Genomic DNA, 16,343 nt, shown 5'->3' with positions numbered 1-16,343 from the left:
TGTCTTCGGGTTTGTCAAACCATAGATTGCTGTAGTCATTTACTGTGTTTTCTTTTGAAACCTATCCTAATCCACTGATCCATTACTCTATTTTTAACAAGTACTAGACAGTTTTGATGACTGCTAGTTTATAGTATAGTTTTAGATTTGGAAGAGCTAGGCTACCTTCCTTTACATTTTTTAAATCAGTTCCCTTTCTATTCTTGACCATTTGTTCCTCCAGATGATTTTTGTTACTATTTTTTCTAGCTTGATAAAAATAATTATTTGATAGTCTGATTGGTGTGGAACTGAATAAGTAATTTAATTTGGGTAGAATTATCATTTTGGTCATATTAGCTCAACCAAACAATGAGAAATTGACATTTTAAAAATTATTTGGATATGACTATATTTGAGTGAAAAGTGCTTTAAAATTGTATTCATACAGTTTCTGTATTTGTCTTGGGTAATAGAGTCCCAAGTATTTAATGTTATCTATAGTTGCTTTGAGTGGAATTTCTCTTTCTATCTGTTGCTCTTGGCTTTGATGTTCATATATAGAAATGCTGATGATTTATGTGGTCTTATTTTATGTCCAGCTACTTCGCTGAATTTAATTGTTTCAAGGAGTTTTTGTAAAGAAGATTTTCTTGGTTTCTCTAAGTATACCATCATATCATTTGAAAAGAGTGAAAGCTTTGCTTCCTCATTGCCAATTTGATTCCTTCGATTTCTTTTCCTTCTCTTATTGCAACAGCTAGCATTCTAATACTAAATTGAATAGTAATGATGATATTAAGCATCCTTATTTCACCTCTGATTTTATTGTAAATGCTTGGAGTGTATTCCCATTATGAATAACATTTGTTTATGGTTTTAGATCGATACTATTTATAATTTAAGTTAAACTTTATTCTTAAACTTTCTAGCGTTTTAATAAGAATGATGTATTTTTCAAAGGGTTTTTCAGCATCTGTTGAGAGAATAATATGATTTCTGTTGGTTTTGCAATTGATATGTTCAATTATGTTGTATTTTCCTAATATTGAACCATCCCTGCCTATCTGTTATGAATTCTACTTGATCATGGTGTATAATCCTGGTAATTACTTGCTCTAGTCTCATTGCTAAAATTGTATTTGAGTTTTTGTATTAATATTCACTAGGGAGATTGTTGTATAATTTTCTTTGTTTTAGTTCTTCTTGGTTTAGGTATCTGCACCATGTTGGTGTCATAAAAGGAGTTTAGCAGAACTTCTTCTCTTTTTTTAAAACAATTTATGTAGAACAGGAATTAATTGTTCCTGAAATCTTTGGCACAATTCACTTCTGGATCTGGAGACTTTTTCTTGGAGAGGTTATTGATGATTTCTTCAATTTCTTTTTCTGAAATAGGGTTATTTATGTAATTTATTTCCTCTTCTGTTAATGGTCAGTTTTTATTTTTATAAATATTCATCCATTTCATTCAGGTTATCCTAATTTAGCAAAGTAGCTCTGAATTATGTTTTTAATTTACTCCTTGATGATTAGTTATCCTTTTACATTTTTGATACTAGTAATTTAGATACCTTTCATTTTTTTAAATCAAACATTTGTTTAAAATGTTTGTCTATTTTATTGAGTTTTTCATAAAATTAACTCTTAGTTTTATTTATGAGATCAAGGCTACTTAATTTGTTCTTTTTTCTACCTTTTTAGTTGCATGCCCAATTTTGATCTCCTCTTTATTTTATTCATATAAGCTTTTAGAGATAAAAAAATTTCCTCTCAAAACTGCCTTGTTTTAATCCCCTAAATTTTAGTATAATGTCTTGTTATTATCATTTTCTTGGATGTAATTATTGATTATTTCTATGATTTGCTGTTTGATCTACTCATCATTTAAAATTAAGTTTTTTAGTTTCCAATTAATTTTAGTTTACCTTTCCATGACCTTTTATTACATGTAATTTTTATTGCATCATGGTGTGATAAGTTTGTATTTATTAGTTTTCCCTTTCTGCATTTGATTATAAAGTTTTTGTGCCCTAGTTCATGGTCAGTTTTGGTAAAGGTGCCTTGTACTGCGAAGAAAAAAGGTATATTCTTTTCTATCCCATTAAATTTTCTCCAGAGGTCTATCATATCTGTTTTCCAGGATTTCAATCACATTCTTTTTTATCAATATTGTCATTGTTGTTGTTGTTTTTTAGAAAGATTTTATTTTTTTTGAGTTTTACAATTTTTCCCCCATTTTTGCTTCTCACCCCCCCACCCCCCAGAGAAGGCATTCTGTTAGTCTTTACATTTTTTTCATGGTATACATTGATCTTAGTTGAATGTGATAAGAGAGAAATCATGTCCTCAAGGAATAAAAATAAAGTATAAGAGATAGCAAAATTACATAATAAGATAACAGGTTGTTTTTTTTCTAAATTGAAGGCAATTGTCTTTGGTCTCTGTTCAAACTCCACTAGTCTTTCTCTGGATACAGGCGGTATTCTCTATTGCAGATAGCCCAAAATTGGCCCTGGTTGTTGCACTGATGGATCAATCACCTTCTTAACTTCCTTCTTATTTATTTTGTGGTTAGATTTATCTGGTTCTGAGAGAGGGAGATTGAATTCCCCTATTATTAAAGTTTTGCTTTCTATGTCTCCTTGTATATCACTCAACTTTGCTCCTAGGAATTTTGATATTATACCACTAGTGGGAACATGTTTAGTAATGATAAAGCTTCATTACAAATGGTGCCTTTTAAGAAGATGTATTTTCCTTTTAATGAGATAGATTTTTGCTTTTACTTTAATCTCAAATTGGGATCACTACCCGTGATTTTTTTACTTCATCCAAGGCACTATATATTTTTCTCCAGCCTTTAGTTTTATCCTCTATGTATCTTTCTGTTTCACATGTGTTTCTTGTAAACAACATTTTGTAGGATTCTGGTTTTTAATTCATTCTGCTATCGGCTTCTTTTTTTATGGGACAGGTCATCCCATTCACATTATGCTATCTTTTTCCATTTATATTTTTCTGTTTCCTCTTATTCCTGCTCACCAAATTTTTACTCCCTTCCCCCTTTGACTTTTCTTTTAAAATGCAACTTTCTGTTTATTCTCACTTATACTTTTGACTTCCCTTTTATCAGTCCCTTCTTCCCTTATCTTTCCCTGACCCCTGACCTCCCCATTCCCTGTAAACTACAATAGATTTTTAAACCCAAGTGGGAATTTGGCCCTTTTCTGGGCAAAATATATTGAATAGAATTTACTCAGTGTTCACAATCTCCCTTCTTTCTCTCTAAAATTAAAAATCTTTGTGCCTCTTCCCCTGGTATTATTTATCACTCTAGTACTATTAACCAGGTATTGTCAATAACAGTTTGATTATTTGATTGTTTCATAAGCAGCATGGTCTCAAAATACATCAAATTATAATTATAATCATTTTTTTTTTTACTTTATCCCCTTTACAAGTGATCTCCAAGGTTACACAATCCTCCTTATGAGCCAAAGTTCTATCCAAAGCAAATCATTTCTTTAACTACTTGTGCCTCTCCAGTCCAGGCTTATTTTCTCTCACACTTACTTTACCCAGGCCTCCCCACCCAAGGCACTTAACCTCTTGGTAAGTGAAACAACACTTTAATTAACAAGAATATTAAAGGTATCTAAGGACTTGGTGGTTCTGAAGGTCTCCTGAGAATTTCATTTCACACAGAATTGTAAATCATGAGATACACTGACTCAGGACTGCTCAGTTTATGATTCCCTCATTAGACAAAGTGCTAAACTTTGTCAGCACAACAGAATTAAGCTGGGTCAAAGGATGATGAGACACTTAAATTTAAAGTTACTACCCCTCTTTTCATCAGGGTTCTTTATCTCAAAGATATACATGTCATCTTGGACCTCTTCATTGGAGAGGCACGATTTAACTATACCTATATCCTTTAGATCCATACTCTTTAAATTATATTATATCCTTTAATTGTCCTAAGAGAACTAAAGTTCTAAAGATTAAGAAGTGTTATATCGGAGCGGCTAGGTAGCACAGTGGGGGGCAGCTAGGTGGCACAGTGGATAGAGCACTGGCCTTGGAGTCAGGAGTACCTGAGTTCAAATTCGGCCTCAGACACTTAATAATTACCTAGCCGTGTGACCTTGGGCAAGCTACTTTAACCCCACTGCCTTGCAAAAAAAAAAAAAAAAAAGAAGTGTTATATCTTTCCTTTTTGGGTTGTATACAATTTGATGGTCTTCACCATCATTTTTTTTTCTCTTTACCCTTTTCATTTACCTTTATATGCAACTCTTGAATCTTGTATTTGGCAATTGAATTCTCTGTTTACTTCTGGTATTTCCATCAGAAAATTCTGAAAGTCCTCTATTTTATTGAGCATCCATCTTTTCCCTGGACAGTATCTGCTGAATTTTGCAGGGTAGTACATTCTGGGGTGTAATCCCAGGTTTTTTGTTCTCCTTTAATTGTTATTCCATGTCTTCCAATCCTTCAATTTTGAGACTAATAGGATCTGTGTGAGTCTGATTGTGCTTCCTTTGTATTTGAATTGTTTTCTTTTTTCTGCTTGCAATAGTCTCTTTATTTCAGAGTTCTGGAACTTGGCTATAATAGTCCTTGGAATTTTTATCCTGGGGTCTCTTTCTGGAGGGGATTTCGCATATTCTTCCAAGGATTATATCGTTTTCTTGTTTTGGCAGTTTTGGACAATTTTCCCTTATAATTCCCTGCCTGATGTTTTCTAGGTTCTTTTTTTGTTCTAGGCTTTCTGGTAGTCTGATGATTCATAGCCTGTCTCTTCTGTATCTATTTTCCAAGTCATTTGTCTTCTCGAAAGAGGTACTTTGCATTTTCTTCAATTTTTTTTCAGTCTTTTTGTTTTGTTTGATGGAATCTTATAGTCTTGTTAGATTCAATGGTTTCTATTATCTAATTTTGGGGGTCTTTTCCTTCAATTACCTCTTGTGTTTCCTTTTTAAAGTGTTGAATTCTCTGCTCAATTTTTTCATAATTTTCCTGCAAAATTCTCATTTCTTTTTTCCATTTTTCTTATTCCTCTCTTCTTTGCTTTTTAAATTCTTTTTTCAAGTTCTTTGATGAGCTTTTGTCTTTGAGCCCCATTCATAGACTGTTTTGATACTTTCCCTATAAGTGATTTTTCACTAGTTTCTTCTTCAGACCTGGTATTGTTATCCTCTTTGTAAAGTAGCTTTCTATGGTGAGCACTCTTTTAGTTTCTTTTGCTCATCTTTGGTTTTTTTCCCTCTGCTCCTGGGGTAGAGGGAGTATAGATCCAAGCTTTTAATTTTTTTTTTTTTTTTTTTTTTTTTTTTTTGCTGGGGATGGGGTCTGATCCCTGGCTTGTCATTCCCCAAGATGTTGCCTATGCAGTCTATTCCTTGCCTTTGCAAAGGTTTGCTTCTTTCTTTATATCCAAGTTCTGGCTGAGCAATGGTTATTTCCCCAATCTAGTCAGTCTTTTACCAGGTATTCCCGGGGTTTAGACTTTGTTGGAGTTGGGATTCTCCCTGTTGGCTTTCTATCTAGCTACCAGAACCTCTGCTGTTGTCAAGCTATCAGAACTTGAATTGCACTGTGGCTAAAAAACCTCCTCCCACTTCCTGGACTTTACTTCCCCTTTTCCCCTAAAGAGATAGACCTACACTTAATTTCCTCTATGATATCTTCCACTGAAAACTTCTTTGAATCTTCTCTTTTCCTTACTGTGATCTGTAGCTTGAAAGTCATTATAGAGGCTTCATTTATCTTTGGTAAGGAAGAGTTCTGGGAGCATGTTAACTTCACAACACCATCTTGATTCTGTGCCAGAAATGCCCAATTTTTTTTATTAAATTAAGGGTCAAAATTGACCTTCAGAAACTTCTACCTTAATTTCTCAATGGTGCCTAACAAGAAATGACAATTTAAGATAGCAAATTGTTTAAAATATCATCTTCTTATTATAAAACAAAAATGTATTCTATCACATTGTCAATGAGGTTCCATATAATAATGCAATATAGTAATGTTATATTATGAGATTTTTTTTTAATCACATGGAGTTAGAAAACATGAATTTGAATTGGGACTCCATATTAATGTGATTAGTGACCTTAGGAAAGTCAGTTAGCTCCTTAGAGGCTCAATTTCTTCACCTGTAAAGCAAGACTATTTTTTGCATTGCTCTTATAAAGAATGTTATTGTCAGGAATGTTACAAAGAACATAACACTAATAAACAATATATTTGATTTATTATCCATCTTATCTTATATTCTTTCTATCATTAATAATAGCTTCATGTCTATTATCATAACTATTATTATTTTTATCATCATCATCATCATCTTATCATTTTTATTGGATTTAGAGAGAAATAATTCTGGGATGAGTTGCTATCCTCTTGTAATTCTTTTATATTCAATATTCTGCAGATATCAGTGGGTAATTTTTTTTTCCTTTTTGTAGTTGAATAAAATAATTGGAATGTAAACTCAGTCTCTTTAGCCTCACTGCAATCATTCTTGGTACAACTCCAGGGACAGATAACAAGGATTTCTACATGATTTTAAATGCCTTTTCTTGGTCTGTATATTTTGACATCTTTTCATTCTCTGTACCTTTCAGATTATGAATATTCAGTATTGAAATATATTTAAATGTTCTAATTGAATTTGATCAAAAAGATTATTATTATTATTATTATTATTATTATTATTATTACTGCTATTTGGTATATTTACTGATAAGCAAAAATAATGTTATAGTATTTTTCTTTTAATTTTAGAAGATAGCAAGCATAAAGCTCACCTATAACACTGGTCAATCACTTAAGCACCTTGACCCTCAATTTCCTTATCAAAAAAGATAATAGTGCCTTATACTATCTACCTCAATTGGTTTTAATGAGGCTTAAACAAGAATTTTTTTAAATACTTTAAAATTTTAGAGTGCTATTAAATGCTATCTATAATTTTTGTTACTATTTCTATTTTAATAAGCCTACTTTGACTTTGCAATGGTTTTATTTCAGATTTTTGCATTTCTTAATTTAAAGGAAATTTCTTCTCTATGGTATTTCTAATATTATTAGTAGCATTCCTTATATTGATCTTTGTTTACAAAATTGATATTTTTCTGAATTTAAACTAAAAATAATACCTTTCCATTTACAGCAGGCAAGTATTAATTAATTGCTTATTAAGTGTTGAGTGTTAATCTAAACTGGAAATATATATATATATATATATATACAGTGTGCATACACACACAATTATAGGGCATATATCTTGCATATACTTACTTATTTGCATGTTGTCCCTATCATTATAATATGAGTCCTTTGAGAATTTTGTCCTTTTATATGCTTATACAATCCCTGATGCTTAATAAAAACTTGAAGAGGGGCGGCTAGGTGGCGCAGTGAATAGAGCACCGACCCTGGAGTCAGGAGTACCCGAGTTCAAATGGGGCCTCAGACACTTAATAATTATAGCTGTGTGGCCTTGGGCAAGCCACTTAACCCCATTACCTTGCAAAAACTAAAACAAACAAAAAAAAAAAAACTTGAAGAGAGAAAAAGACAGAAAGAAGAAAATATTCTTAAAGGAAGTAGTTATTAGCAGGTAGGGAGAAGCAAGAAGTACCTCCACAGAAGGTGAAATTTGAGATAAATTTTTTTTAAAGATTTTATTTGAGTTTTGAGTTTTACAATCCCCCCATCTTACGCCCCCCCCCATGGAAAGCAATCTGTCAGTCTTTATTTTTTTTCCATGTTGTACATTGATCCAAATTGAGTGTGATGAGAGAGAAATCACATCCTTAAGGAAGAAACAAAAAGTATAAGAGATAACAAGATCAAACAATAAGATATCTGGTTTTTTTCCCCTTAAATTAAAGGGAATAGTCCTTGAAATTTGTTCAAACTCCATGGCTCTTTATCTGGATACAGATGGTATTCTCCATTGCAGACAGCCCAAAATTGTCCCTGTTTGTTGCACTAATGGAATGAGCAAGTCCATCAAGGTTGAATATCACCCCCATGTTGCTGATAGGGTGTACAGTGTTTTTCTGGTTCTGCTCATCTCACTCAGCATCAATTCATGCAGATCCCTCCAGGCTTCCCTGAATTCCCATCCCTCCTGGTTTCTAATAGAACTATAGTGTTCCATCACAGACATATACCACAGTTTGCTAAGCCATTCCCTAACTGAAGGACATTTACTTGATTTCCAATTCTTTGCTGAGATGAATTTTTAAAGGAAACCAGGTAAAGGTGATGGTAGAGAACATTCTAGTCATGGTGCAAAGGTACAAAGATGGTAGGAGAAATATTGTATTCCAGTAACTGCATGTAAAGTAGTTATGTTATATAATGTGTAGAGAGAAATAAATCATGACAAGACTGTAAAGGTAGGAAGGGTACAGGGTTTGAATATCCTTAGATGACCAACAAAGAATTTTTTTTAACATTTTATGTTGGAGGAAATAGGAACCATTGCAGTTTTTTGAGAAGACATGATTGGGGGCAGCTAAGTGGTGCAGTGGATAGAGCACCTACCCTGTAGTCAGTACTTGAGTTCAAATCTGGCCTCAGACACTTAATAATTACCCAGCTGTGTGGCCTTGGGCAATCCACTTAACCCCATTGCCTTGCAAAAAAAAAGACAGAAAAGACATGATCAGACCCATACTTCAGAAAAATCACCTTCAGTCAGAGTGGGAAGAAAAATATGAGAAAAGAAGATCAGTTTAAAGGCTATTAGAGTTGAGTAGGTGAGGTGATGAAGGCCTGATACAGGGTTGTGCCTACATGAATAGAAGAAAGGTGTTTTGACAATGGATTGGATGTGTGGGGTGAACAGTAGTGAGGAGATGAGAATGCCACCTGGTTTGCAGCTCTAGGAGACTAAGAATATTATCTTTCACAATGATAGCTTTTTTGGCCAGTCTTATCAACTATTTCACATTATTTCTCATTAAGATATAATTAGATGCCAACCAAAAGGAATATACTCCATAATACAGTGGGTTCAAAATATTAAATGTAGCATGTTTAACCTCATATCTCAATACTAAAATGGTGCTTTATGAATTACATCATTAAAATCCATTTGAAGGTTTATTTATTTTTAGACTGTAGCAGCTGTGCACATAATAAATTGCTTAAAGTTCAGTTTTCTATCATCCTGAGACTCAGACTGTGCTTTGTTGCTCTTCTGCAATGACAGCATTACTATCTTCTTACCAATAGCTTAGCACTATTTAGCATGAACATGTCTATACATCTCAAATGCTACTAAATCACATCTTGCCAGTACTGTTTTCTTAATTCTAAAAGTGAGGACAGAGAACTTACAGAGTCCTCAGACCATATGGAAGCAACATTCAGCAAAGGTAGATAATAAACAAATATTCAAAACATCTGAAAAATCATTATTTGCAATTTCTTTTTAAAATGAAATATCTAGAACATTCTCATTAAGATAAGGTAACCTAGTCAGTACAGTATCTTAATATATTTGTGCCATTGTTTTGGAAATAGTTCAATTTCTCCTAGCTGGAGCAATACTAGTAATTGCTTACCTGACTCACAGGCAAATGTTTTTGACGTCTCATCATGAAAGATAATTGCCACTGCATGCTTTTTGGTCTCTCGAGGCAGTCTGGTTATGTTTTTGATGTTGTGCAGTTCAGTTACCTTGATAGAAAGAAACACTTATTTTAAACCAAGGAGATAGTGTAAATTTTTAATGAATAATATATAACCAAAATATTTCAATCTCATTTTAAATCACTTCTAAAGGGAGCTTTATTTAGTTTTTGTTGTTGTTTTGCTAATGTTTATCCTTAGATTTTCCTCAGTGTTATCTAGTCATCAGAATTAATATTTCTCAAGACTTCTGAATAAAACTTGAGCAGTCATATAATTGACTCTTCTGGCTTTGCAGCTTTGCAACAAAGAATAACAAACAGTTTTCAGATTAAAAGAAAAAAAAAGAAAAAAAGGAAGTGAACATATCTAGAGAAAATTTTACAAACTTCTCAATTAATACATCTTTACTTATTAGTCTTAACGGCAGTAAGGTCTTATTACCAGCAAATTTAATCCTCTTTATATTGGAATATTTAAAGTTATCATATTACATTTAAACAGATTCAGTTTGTTATGCTAGCCAGATGAGATATTTTGGGGCAGAGATTCTGCCATCCAACATGATAACTATCCTTCCTAATCTTGCGACATCAAGAATTTTGAGAATCATACCATCCATACTTTCTTCCAATTATTGATTATGTAATTTGTGACTCAAAGTTAATTTCCATATAACTTCTCACTGGTGGAGATTGATTAATTACTGAATGCTCTATAGGGGAATGTGGTTGGCAAAAGTCTGGGAGAACAGAGATCCTGGTCTTCTGGATCCAGTTTTTAGAACAAAAAACAAGTGGTTCTAGATTCTCTTTGGGTAACTGAAGGAAAAAGAGACAATATGCAGTTAGGTAGCACAGTGTATAGAACACCAAGAGTTCAAATCTGACCTCAGACACTTAATACTTGGCTCTGTGACCTTGAGCAAGTCACTTAACCCTATTCTCTTAAAAAAGCTAAAATAAAATAAAGACAATAAGCAGAAGAGCTAGAATATCAATCATGTTCCTACCCCAACCTTACTTCCCTAGATACTCTGGGAAATTTTCCCTGGAGTAAGTTTTTAGTGAGATCTTTCTGTCTGTCTGTTGAGTTGAGATAGTTTGCTCCCAATGATAGACAGAGTTCATTTTCTCTATGCATTCCCTAGTATATTCTCATCTGCATATCTTTTCTTATTTCTGTTTACTATCAAATGAACCAAATGATTTCATTCCATAGAAGTCAAAACTTGAATATATGTCTTGGGTGCACTGTCCCATTAAGGCATTCCCCATTAAGTGATCTGAAACTTAGCTTGAATCCTAAAATTATTTCTTCTAGAAATAATATTTCTGGTCAATAAATATATAATCTATTCTGGTATTCCATGTTTTGGCAAAGAGAATGGTCAGCCTCTGTTTCCAACTTTTTGTCTACCTTCCTGTAAGGAATCAAAATCTCCCTTCAAGAAGAAGAGGTATAGGAGAGTCTTTCGAGATATCTAGTTATACCTCTCTGAAAATCATCTCTAGAAAGACTCACGTTTATAACCACAACCAATTTGGGCAACACACAACACTCACCAACCTTTGTAATTAAAAATGTTGAGCATAATAGAAGAGGCAAAACTCCAGATCACTCTACTAACCCCATCAATTCATAATCACAGTTCTTTGCATCTAATTATTCAAACAGTTCTGAAGGAAATAAATGTAGAATCATCTAGCCCACACCTCTCTAAGTTGTTTAAAAAGGGGTTGAGTAATTAATCAGTCTTCCAGTTTTATTAAGCACCTTTTTTATATGCTATCCTATATTAGGAATCCACAATCTAAGGATGTCAATAATGTCACAGAGATATAAAAGGGCATACAATTAGTGAGTTATATTTAGATAAGGAAATTGATGAATTCACTTATGGGAACAGATAATAAAGAAGGTGAATTAAGGGGAATTAAATTAGTCCCACAGTTAGTTGGGGAAAGATTTTAAGAGGTAGTAGAATTTAAGAGGCAGGGATGAAAGTAGAAATCTTAGAAAACTTGTATAAAGAGAGAATTTCAAACAGAATATGAAACATGGGATATGGAAAAACATTAGCTCAATAAATGGAATAAGCTAAAGAAATATTGTGTAATCTTCACTAGAAAAACCTAAGGGCAGTGTTTATTACTACATCATCTGACCAGTGGTGCCAGTACATATTACACAAACAATGTTGCCAACCTGAGGCAAAAGGGACTAGCCAATTAGGAAAACACAGTAATTATGAACAGGGTAAAAGAAAAAAAAAGCAACATTTCAAGGGAAATGTTCAGAAAATACAAAAAGGAAGTTCAGGAATCAAGTTGTGTTGCTAAAGGCAATAAAATTCCAAGGAACCTTCTATATTATGAGACAGGAATGTTTTGATAATAGCTGTTCATGCAACTGCCTAATGTTCTCACTGTATTTCCAATTATATCAGGTCAAGGATATCTTTAGTTTAGGTCTGCTCTGTTTGGTCAACACTTCTGGGACTAAAGGATATTTTCTGGGCAAGCTTTTGCAGCATCAGTGTCTTTTTAAAAGAAGTGCATTTTTCAACTTTTCAGCATTGGGCTGCGATGTCTGATCACATCTATTCTTTTTTTTAGGTTTTTTTTTTTTTTTTTTTTTACAAAGCAAATGGAGTTAAGCGGCTTGTCCAAGGCCACACAGGCAATTATTAAGTGTCTGAGGCTGGATTTGAACTCAGGTCCTCCTGACTCCAGAGTCACTGCTGTATTCACTGCGCCACCTAGCTGCCCTTGATCACATCTATTCTTATGGGAAACAGACAGAGAAAGGGGACAAAGTCATCCAAGTTACACTGATGAACAACTTTGAAGTGGAAGGTAAGAATTCTTGGTTTATATTGTTCTCTGTCAGAAAGCAACATAAAGTCTTAAAGAAGCGTCTTATATAGTCAAGATGGAAGGTAGAAAAGACAACTTTGACAGCAGTGCTGAAAATTTATAAGAAGGGACAGCACTAAAAGTGAGAATTTGAAGACAGAGAAATTGAGAAATGAGTAGAAATGGACATTGGAAGTAATTATATAGACAGAGAAAAACAATATTCAGGAAATGCTCCATTAAATTAGAACAATGAATAAAACAGATTAGATGATATGAAGACAGGAGGATAGTAATACTTTGAGAATAACTTTAAGACAATATTTTAGTTTTTTTTTATTAAGTCAATAGATGATGCCCTCAGTAAAGAAAATTAAGAGTCATACTCAAGATTTAAAATTTAGATGAGACAGCTAGTTGAATTGACTAACAGAAGAGCTTGGCTCAAAAGTGAAGGAAGAGTAAAACTGGAAAGGTGGCTAGCTCTATCATTGCTTCCCCAAACACTTTACTGGGAAAAATTTCAAGCTAATCATTTCTTAAAGTTAATTTTTACTGCATATAATGAAAGAAATGATTCAGATATTCATCAGCAATTTTGATTTTTTCTTTTTTTAATATTACATTATCAAATGGAAAAAGGGGAGTGGTAAGGAGAAAGGGAATGGATTTAATGGGGAGTAAAAGGGAATTTAAAAACCAAAGAATTTGGGACAGCTAGGTGGTGTAGTGGATAGGCACTAGCCCTGGAGTCAGGAAGTACCTGAGTTCAAATCCAGCCTCAGACAGTTAATAATTACTTGGCTGTGCGGCCTTGGGCAAGCCACTTAACACCATTGCCTTGCAAAAAAACAAAAAACCAAAATCCCCCAAATCAATAAAAGTTAAAATGTTCCTTTTGAGGAATCAATACTAGGGATTATTTTAAAATTCTCAAGCTGTGAATAATTCCATTATGTTAAACTTTGTTCCCTTCATATCAGATCAGCATCAGAAAATAGTTAGTATTAAATTATTCTCCACTGCAATGGATTTCCTATCATTTATAGGATGTGTATTGGATTGACTATTGACCTCCTGCATTTTTATTAAATCTTTAAGGAGAAACAAGGATAGTTACAGGACTATTTTTCTCATTAAATATATACTTTAAGAAGTGAGCAGAACCAGGAAGACATTGTGCACTGTAAAAGCAATATTGTAATGATGATCAACTTTGAAAGACCTAGCTACTCTGTTCAAGACAATGATCCAAGAAATTCCAGAGATATATGATTTAAAAGACTAGCCACTTGCAGAGAGAGAAATGATGAACTCTACATGCAAATTGAAGCATCCTTTGTCACTGTATTTTTCTTGTTTTTCTTAACACGATTAATATTGGAAATATGTTTTGTATGACTCCATAATTGAGATAATATTGCTTTCCTTCTAAATTGGTGGGGGGAGGGATAAAAGGGAAAGAATTTAGAACTCAAAAATCTTTAACTGAATGGTAAAAATAAATGAATAAGTGGCATTTTATATATATATATATATATATATATATATATATATATATATATATATATATATCAGAGACTTATGGATTGGTCATGCTGCAAAGAGTCATAAAATAAACTTACTTGGGCTCTTGCATGCAACATTTACTACTAGTTCAATGCTCTGGATAAATCAGCATAACTCTCTGAGAATGTTTCCTTATTTGTCAAAAACAGATAAGACTTGTACCACAGTGTAAGAAGAATGCTATCAACTAAAAAGCTCTAAACCAATGTGAATCATTTTGAATTTTCTCAGGAACAATTTGGGCATTTAAAGAAGAAAAGTGCATCCTAGTTTACTATTGAATATTAAAATATTACTTAGACAAGTATGTGAAGAAATGGATAGATTTGTTTAACATTTGGAATGACCTTTTGTAGATTTGCCATGCAGGTGATGCAGTTGACAGAAATTTATTTTAGTGAGAAAGGCTATGCTTTAACCATGACTTCCTAGCTTTTTTGTTGTGTGCATGGCATTAAACTTTTTAGAATTGCTTTCCATGTTGGTTAATTTACTATACTGACATACCATAGATGCCTCAGCTTCCTTTTTCTTTAGTATTTTTCCTCGAATACTTGCCCTTTCTTGGTCATAAAGGGAAAGAGATGAGAAAATGAGAATGTATTATCACAAAAAATATCTCCTTTATTAGAAAATAATTCAAAATAAAAGGCTTAATGAAAGTTGCTATCCACCTATTTTTGAATTATATCATTGGATTAATGTTTTGACTTTACATTGAATTGGATTTAAATGAAGCATAGTTGCACAAAGTAGTCGGCTTCACTCTCTCTTCCAGAGAAATCAAAGTCCAGTGACAAAACAAAAATCAAGACACAGGCAAAGGCCCAAGTTTTAATGGATGACCTTGGTATGTGTCTAGCCAAGCTCTAAGCAGTCCATAGAACCTTAAAGAAACACAGAATCTGAGAGTTGGAAGGAATTTCAGAAGTATTCTACTTCAATTTCTGATCTAATGCATACATTCATCCTCTTTAAAATAATCCAATATGCGGCAGCTAAGTGGTTCAATGGAAAGAGCAACAGCCCTGAAGTCAAGAAAACCTGAGTTCAAATTCAAACATTTGACATTTACTAGCTGTGTGACCTTGGGCAAGTCACTTCAACCCCATAACAAACAGACAAATGAAAATATTCCTACCACTATCTATGCAACTTTTGAGCCAATATTTTAATGAGGAAAATTTCAACCACTTACAAAGGAGTTCATTCCAGGTTTAGGGATGTCTTTTAGGAAGTTCTTAGCTAAAAAAGTAAATATCTGCCTAATTATAACATACAATCTTGGTTATATCAGCTTTTTATGTATGTACATATTTATTTTATGAACATTAATAACTCCCTTACTACTATCCATTTAAAAATAACAAATATAATCCATGTAGCAAATATGCATAGTACAGAAAAACAAATTTCTGCATTGATAACATCCAGAAATATATGTCTCATTCTACATTTTAAGTCAACCACTTTGTTGGAAGGCAGGTAGATGGCAAGTTTCATCTTTAATAGTCTAGGCTAATGTTTTATCATTTCATTGATCAGAATATAAATTTTTTTAAATTTTTCTACAAAGTTGTTAGCATTATCAAAATTGTTCTCCTAGTCCTTCAGATTTCATTTTAAGTTACTTATTAGTAATTGTCCCAATCCTCTGATACTGTCCACTTTTTCGTTTCTAATAATACAGTAATATTACATTAAATTCACATGCATAATGGATATACCTATTTCCCTTTCTGTGGTGGGAGGGGGAAGGAAACTACCTTAGTTTTCAGTTTGGTTTACCATGAAAAAGGCCACGATAAACATTTTTGTATAAATAGATCAGTTTTCCTTTCTTTTATTTCTACACTTCTATTGACCTTGACAATTCTTCTAAATATATTACTTTTAAATATTTCACTCTTTCAGAAATTAAACATACATGAATGCTACAAAACATTGTACTAGACTTGTATTCAGAAGTCTGAAATTTAAATCCCTTATCTTCAATTTATTACTTGTGAGAAATTAGGCAAAACCTTTTGTCTCTGAATAAAATAATTAGCCTAGATGATTTTTAAGGTCCTTCCAATTCTAATACTTGTGATTATATAATGTTTCATACAAATACCATTTTGTATACTTTTTTAAGAAAAACTGAAAAATTTTTACACATATCACAGTTATACTGTTATCCCTTTATATAGAGCATTTTATAGCTATATGTGCCATATTTTATAAAGACATTATTTTTATAAATCTCAGTTACAGGCATAGAGATAAGATTCAAAA

The 16,343-nt window shown here is 32.8% G+C and overlaps 1 protein-coding gene across 1 annotated transcript in view; it reads right to left on the bottom strand.

Annotated features, from left to right (window-relative positions):
* DOK6 (docking protein 6) overlaps nt 1-16,343 on the bottom strand; it is a 709,371-nt gene that overhangs the window by 381,124 nt on the left and 311,904 nt on the right. The window contains exon 3 of the mRNA XM_074201732.1: nt 9,573-9,687. Coding sequence (XP_074057833.1) covers nt 9,573-9,687 — 115 coding nt within the window. The remainder of the gene's footprint in view (nt 1-9,572; nt 9,688-16,343) is intronic.

This window comes from Macrotis lagotis, chromosome X (genome assembly GCF_037893015.1).
Source record: "Macrotis lagotis isolate mMagLag1 chromosome X, bilby.v1.9.chrom.fasta, whole genome shotgun sequence".
NCBI lineage: Eukaryota > Metazoa > Chordata > Mammalia > Peramelemorphia > Peramelidae > Macrotis > Macrotis lagotis.
Note: the sequence above shows the minus strand (reverse complement) of the source record. Positions and strands in the feature narration are given on the sequence as shown.